This window comes from Lathyrus oleraceus, chromosome 5, assembly GCF_024323335.1.
Source record: "Lathyrus oleraceus cultivar Zhongwan6 chromosome 5, CAAS_Psat_ZW6_1.0, whole genome shotgun sequence".
Taxonomy (NCBI): domain Eukaryota; kingdom Viridiplantae; phylum Streptophyta; class Magnoliopsida; order Fabales; family Fabaceae; genus Lathyrus; species Lathyrus oleraceus.
The window spans coordinates 513,548,794-513,556,426 of NC_066583.1; the positions used below are offsets into that span (position 1 = coordinate 513,548,794).

General features: G+C 33.2%; 1 protein-coding gene across 1 annotated transcript; it reads right to left on the reverse strand.

The window, feature by feature from the left end:
• Positions 1–2,137: 2,137 nt before the first annotated feature.
• LOC127081728 (uncharacterized) lies at positions 2,138–5,546 on the reverse strand. The gene is made up of 3 exons (XM_051021951.1): positions 4,719–5,546; positions 2,446–2,562; positions 2,138–2,263 (listed from the first exon to the last, which is right to left on the reverse strand). Exons 1-3 carry the CDS (start codon positions 5,544–5,546, stop codon positions 2,138–2,140), a joined length of 1,071 nt encoding a protein of 356 aa, XP_050877908.1.
• Between the last annotated feature and the right edge of the window lie 2,087 nt (positions 5,547–7,633).

Below are 7,633 nucleotides of genomic sequence, written 5' to 3' on the forward strand. Positions count from 1 at the left end.
CACTCGTAAAGTTCGTTTGTGTGATGATAAAAGTCACAAAAGAGTAAAACTGAAATATTGTAATTTCAAAAAAAGAATTTCTGAGTACTGAGCTAGCAATTGTAGATAACGAATGATTTTGTTGAAAATAAAATGTCATTTCATGTCCCTTGTGCTGCATTATACTATCCTCCCACTGAAAAAGGACGGGCCATATTTCTTTAGGCCTTTCTCTTATAAGCAAAGATGATTTCTTTTAACCACTCCACAAAATTATTTAAATGTTTTTGATTTTCGAAGATATATCTTTGGACGCATCAAACATATTATAGATCACATTTAGAAGTCATTATACACGTGAATTGGATCGAAGATGCATCTCCATGCATATTCAGGAGATACATCTATGTAATATATCAGAACATAATTTGTCATGTTATTCTATGTTTACGTGTATTTAAATGCAGATTTAAATCATACCATACAATCGAAAATAAAAAGTAGACGTACATAAATCCAAATGGTCCAAAAATATCATATATATATATATATATATATATATATATATATATATATATATATATATATATATATATATATATATATGAAAGACCTATAAATATAAAAAATGTCATACAACCGATATCAATTAAGTAGGATGATATCAAAATAAAATATAGACCACAATACTACTATATATTAATATACTATTGTGTATGTCTGACTACCTCTCATCTACCTCCTCAACCTCCTCGACCATCAATCCCCTTGTCCTGCATCGTTGTCTCTAATACATCAATGCCACATGTGCCTCCGTACTGATGACATATATGATCTTCCTCACACCAGACCAATCAAGAAATATAACTCTGTCAAAGCTTGCCTGCACAATCTCCATAATGCAACGACATCTAGGCAAGACATCATCAGCATGATCTAACTGTGTCTACTCCTCCTTTAGTATCTCCTGGTGAACTTACCTAAGTGGGTCTCCTGGAGCAACATGCACCATGTACGAATGTGACACCCTGAAGAGCCATATGATATACCCTTTGACGTAGCTGCAGTCGTTCACGACTATGATACTCCGTGCTCCTCCAGTACCAGATGACTCTTAAAATCAACAAACATGTCATTTATTTGTCTACGTGTTAAAGTAGGAAGAGTAGAGACAACGGGGTTTCCAGGAATGGTATGAGTGTATCCAAACTGCCGCATGACGCGTTCGGGCAGATGAGAAGCATTGAGACGCGATCCACATGCCAACCATCCAGAGTATAACAATATCTCGTCAAATGGCCGCGTCTGACGTTGATCAACATAGTTGTTGAAATGCATGTCCTCAATAATCAAAAGGTCAAAATAGACTCTTAAAGGCGCATTTGCCTAGTTCCTTCTGAGCGGGGAAAAAGAAGTAGCACACGACATATCCTTAATGTAAGTGTCAACACTTTCCCAACTGGAGATGCGCCGGAAGTGCTAGAGGATCGAAGCCTGAAATGAAAAGTTTGGATTAACAAATTATCAAAAATGGATTTACATGAAGATGAAATAAAAATGACAAAGAAATATTAAAATACCAATAATTATTATCGTCAATAGTCTCACGCTGCCTGTGACATGATTCCTCTTCCATATATAGCTATCTCTCAACTTCGAGTACAGGAAGGTCAAACAAGCAGCCCCCCTAATTGTACTCATGGATCTGCTCAAAATCTAGGAAGTATTGTAGGTAGATGACATCTGTATAATTGGCACTCTTGTCCACAAAATTGGAAGTGCCAACCAAATATAGCAGGCATGCTCTTAGAGCATGCGCTCTATGGAGTGCCACCTGCTCATCATCATACACAGTCTTCTCTACTCTAAGGATCTCAGTCTCATATACCTTATTCAGGTATTCAAACCTAGCATGAGCATCCCTGGTCATATCCAACTCGTCATTTTCCTCATATGCGTCAACCCCCAAATAGTCTACCATCATCTGATGTGCCTCGTATTTCATAATCCTCCCATGATCTAGAAGTCTTCCCATGATCGAAAAATGTAGCAAACACAAGACATCATCGAGTGTGATAGACATCTCACCAAGCGGGAGATAAAATGAAAAGGTCTCTGTGTGTCATCTCTCCAAGAATGTCCCGCGGTTGACCGTACTTTAACTAGTCATGCATAAGTCCTTCAGGTCAGATAATGACAAAACTGCTTGAAACCAATCCTTATTCGACTGAGGAAAGTTAGTAATCTTCCGTCCGTGGTTAATAAACTTCTGCGGACCGCGCTCCTGAAAAAATAATAATAAATGTCAGAAATTTTTCAGTTAAAATTAACGTAAGTAAAAAATAGTCCAACTAATGCTACCTCTTCGTCTCGAATATGTCTGACAGTATGGTATGGGTACAGAGGCAGTAATGACAAATTAACATGGCCTCATCCATGGCTCTGCATCCTAGCAGCCTCACCCACCGGAGATGTCACTGGATCAGCAACATCATCAGTAGGAGGTGGCACAGACTCATAAGTGTCTATAGTAGGAGGTGACACTGGTGAATCTGCTATCTCAGGCGCCTGATTAGAGGAAACCTAGTGCATGTGGGAGGATGGAGGGAGTGATGCGTCAGATGGTGAATCATGTCTCCTGTGGCAAGAAGATGAAGTGGCATGAGGAGAAGCACGAGCCCTAGAAGTATACGGCTTTGTGTGACCAGAGGGACCATGAGCCTCCATAACTTGCTAACTCTTCTCTCGTTGCACTGATGCATGATGAGAAACCCTCTCGTGCCTCAATCTATCTTATCTATCAACCATTATTCCTGTAAGTTAATGTAAAGTATATCATTAGTGCAGGAAATTAGCACACAAGCAAGACAAAATATATATACTGCAAGAAATTTTGGAGATGATTCTCCAGAATATGGGAAACTAAAACACTAAAAAATTCTAGAGATGCATCTCCAAAATTTCCTGCAACTCAAAAGTTGCGTCAACGGCGTCATTGTACCCCATGCAATCTTAAAAAAAATCTTTTGATCATCATTTTCAGCCAACAAATATCTAATACATTATGTCTATACTATCTTAAATGTTATTTCTACTCATTTCTAACTCTAATCATTGATTTTTACTCATTTACCCCAAAACTCAAAAATATATCGAAAATTCAAAAAACTTATAAGAATTTGATGTTTTAGATGTTGTTTCTGATGTTAGAGATGATGGTTGTAGTTCTGTTAAGCCTTGGTGGTTGAGTTTTGAGTTGGTGCAGAGAAAATTTTGAGAGAGTTTGAAGAATGATTTTGAGAAAAATGAGAAATGAGGAAGGAGAAGGGTCTGACGTGATTTAACCTCCAAAATATTTCGGAGATGCATCTCCGAAATATTTTACCGTCAATTGACCTTTTGATGCAGCCGAAGATGCATCTCTAAACTCTGAAGATACTTATGTATTTTGCGTAGTACGTAAAAAGCATATGGAGTACATTAAAAAAATCTTCTTTTAAAAATTAGGGTTAGCCCAATTACTAGTTTAGGCTGGAGCTACTATTTAAGGAAAATTATAGCTTCACTTTATCCTAGACAATCTTAATGGAAGAGACATATTTGGAAGCACCACCATTCCCATCCAAAATTACATTTTTGTCATTAATCTCTCTCTCTCTCTCTCTCTCTCTCTCTCTCTCTCTCTCTCTCTCTCTCTCTCTCTCTCTCTCTCTCTCTCTCTCTCTCTCTCTCTCTCTCTCTCTCTCTCTCTCTCTCTCTCTCTCTCTCTCTCTCTCTCTCTCTCTCTCTCTCTCTCTCTCTCTCTCTCTCTCTCTCTCTCTCTCTCTCTCTCTCTCTCTCTCTCTCTCTCTCTCTCTCTCTCTATATATATATATATATATATATATATATATATATATATATATATATATATATATATATATATATATATATATAAACAAATTCATAATATTAAAACCATAAATAAATTGAAATCCAACTTACTTACATGTGCAGATAACATAAATGTGAGTTGACTTTTGAAAATACAATATATTGATTATAAAGTCGATATATAAGTAACGATACATAAGTAAGACAGAAATATTATACTATTTAAAATGTCTGTAGTAAGAAACTGTCAACAACAAATAAGATATTCAAATGTCTTCGTCTTTTTTAATATTCACTTTGGAACGAATAGTCGACGAAATTGTCTTTGATTCTGCAAAAGAAAACAAAAAGTATTTAGTACAATGTGCATATTGTTTGTAATTTTAAAAATTGTATATGTCGTAAATCGTATCTATTGACTTTTAAAAATTAAATATTAAAATTCAAAATGAATCTATTAAAAACTTTAAATCCAAATATAGGAGTTTTTCTGCTGATAAAATATGATTTATTTTGTTAAATTTATGGGAAGCTAGCAATAAGTCATAGATATATTGAAAATCTATGCGTTTTAGGAAAAACAAATTACTTAAACCTTAATATATATATATATATATATATATATATATATATATATATATATATATATATATATATATATATATATATATATATATATATATATATATATATATATATATATATGAGTTTTAGTTCATTGTTGAAAAAAACATTATGTTGTATATTTAAATTCTCACCATTGATACTTTAAATTCTCACATAATGTACAAATCAATAAAAGAACAAAGACATTAATTCAGTAGAAACTATATATTTTTTAATAGTAAATGTAATTAATTAATTACCTCCTTCTCTAAGCAGCATGCAAAAGGGACGAAGCACTTGAGCAATGGTTGGCCACACTTTCTTATGTATTCAAGCGCAATTTTATTGGGCCTAAACACTACAATTTCCTTGATGTTGTTACCATTTAAGTTATAGAAGTAAAAATATAAAAGACTTCTAATCTTGAAAACCGCCGTATCATTGAAAGGGTAAAAGGCCAAGAGCTCTCCGTTAGTATTGAGAAACAACAACTTTTCATTCTCTTTATTATGATTTATGTGCCATGTGTAAGTGCAAACACCCTTTGTAACACATTCAACAAGTTCAAAACACATAAAGTTCATACCTCTAGATAAGACCAATAAGATCTTGTTATCTTTTAGACTTATTTTCCATTGTGAATCATCAAAAAGACAATCTGGATGAAGTTTTATCACCTCAGCTTGTTTTGAGACATTCTCTTGAGGATCAACTTTAATTCTCAATAAATGTCCTGAATACGATAGTCTATAAATAGACCCTTTTAAGTAAACACATTTTTTTACCCAATAAGACTCGTTAATATATTCAGGAAAGCAAATAGTCAATGTAGTCCAAATACCGGTTTTAGAGGAGAAAATATTGATATGGCGGTGACCTTGAAAACGTATAATCTTGAAGAACCAAGATTCTTCATGGTCATATGCTAGAGCGGCATAGGAATACCCTCCAGATTTTTGTCCTACAGGTTTCAGAACAGCCACACATTGTTTTGTTACAGGATTCAAGACAAAGTAATGATATACACCAGGAACTATGTTATCTGCCCGACCATCTTTGCAACAAAATAAGAATAATCCATTGCACATGTCTATGAGATGTTTAGGCATGACTCTGCAACCAATCACTAATGAACACCAATTAAAAAGTTGTTCTAGATTCAGATATGAATCGGGGGGAAAATGAGCATCCATCAATGGTAGTGTTGTGGTAAGGATGAGATTACGCCATGAATGTGAGACACACATGACATTTGATTGTTCTTTCACACATAACTTATCAAATATTTCTGTCTGAAGTACTCTGGGGAGATTATTGAATAAGGATTTGGGCTTCCTTCTCCCCATTGTTCTCTTCTTCTTAACAACTTTACTCTCCATTTAATGAGTTATTATGATTATGAAGGAGTGTTGAAATCAAAAGTAGAGATAGTGATATAGATGAGTCTGTGCGATGTCCCTATTGGTGAATACTTATATTCTTATAGGAGTGTGACATACGAAGATCAAAACATGAGAGAGAAATAAAAATCAAGTTAAGAAAATAATGAGTAAAATATTTTTATTATAGTCCTATAGGGTATGTCCTTTTTGTTCAATATCCATTATTCCCTTTGGTCATATTTTTAAAAGCGAATTTTATGTTCAATGTATCTCGTCTATATAATAGGCCAAAATTCATTTTTTGTGTTCAATGAATTTAAAAAAGTAAACTTTCTTAATAAATAGAAACAAAAGGAGTATTTAATATGATTTTGAATTTGACTATACTTTGTCTTTTTGACTATAATATTTTGAATATAATTATTATTTTTGACTTTTTATTTTGACTATAATATTTTAAATAAAAGATTATATATATATATATATGGGTCAGGATCAAATGACAACAAGGTGTCAAACTTAATAAAATTTACCGTTGGATTGAAAACTGTTATCATATAGATCATGTATATAAAATTTAATATCAATCAGAAATCATTTGACGTGTCAACGAGATACATAAAAACTAACGTCTTATCATTGTCTTTAACTTATCAAATGATTTTTTATTGATGTGAAATTTTATAAGAGTGATCTATATGATAATAGCTTTCGATCTAACAGTGGATTTTGTTATACGAACATTGGGTGAAAGGTTATCAGAGATGTCATGTTACTAAGTTTGACATCTTTGTGTAATTTGATCATGATCATATATATATATATATATATATATATATATATATATATATATATATATATATATATATATATATATATAGAGAGAGAGAGAGAGAGAGAGAGAGAGAGAGAGATTTTTAATTACTTTTAATGTGAGAGATGATCATTTGATACTATTTATTAATATATGAATTTATTTTTATTTAATTATTCTAAATGGATTGGAAACTTTTAATCACTTTAATAAATATATGGAATGGGGTAATCTTATTATAGTTTAATAAGAGATTATCCATAATAATACAATCCATGGGAATAGTATACTAAATGAAAGAAGGCTGAGATAACGTCTGAAATGGGCTTGGAGGCCCGAAGTGGGCTTTATCACCAAAAGTGGGCTTCGTCGATGGAAGTGGGCTAAGTCGATAGAAGTGTGCTTAGTCGCCCGAACTAGTATTTAATTTATATTTAGCTTTATAATTGTGGCACATGAGGTGTTTAAGCAACACCGGCCTGGAAATATCACTCAAAGGGAAAACAAATCCATCCGTACAATTTGGACTTGGAATTGGGAAAAAGAATATTCATAAATTATAGAAAAAAACATAAAGTATCTCACAATCCCAACGCGATTAGGCTCACTCAGATCTATTTCACTTTTAACAAGTATAATTGGAGCCCACTGTGAGGCCTTGATAAAATTGAATTGAGCCACACCTACATTGCTTAGCGGGTTTGATGTTGTGCTTATTGAGATGTGTTGTTTAGTCTTGAAGTTACTTGGTTTTGAAGTCTTCTTTTTCCATAAATGCTCACATATCAAGACCATCTTCTTGTGTGTATGTGTGTGTGTGTGCGTGTGTGTGTGTGTGTGTTTCATCATGTTTTACTAATAAATTGGGGTTTTTTCATTGATTGCTTGCAAAATAAGTTAATAAGTGCTTATGTGTTTTATGTATTTTTGGTATATCCTTTTTCTATATGCAATCAAAAGGACTGAATTAGATCCATAT

Bases quoted from the DNA above. Each gene is read 5' to 3' on its own strand.
- LOC127081728 (XM_051021951.1), bottom strand. From the start codon at position 5,546: ATGTGCAATGGATTATTCTTATTTTGTTGCAAAGATGGTCGGGCAGAT. The intron at 2,563-4,718 runs GTAATTAATTAA...CACATGCACTAG, and splicing joins CATGCTGCTTAGAGAAGGAG to GTTTCCTCTAATCAGGCGCC. The intron at 2,264-2,445 runs GTGGGTGAGGCT...TTATTTTTTCAG, and splicing joins CTGATCCAGTGACATCTCCG to GAGCGCGGTCCGCAGAAGTT.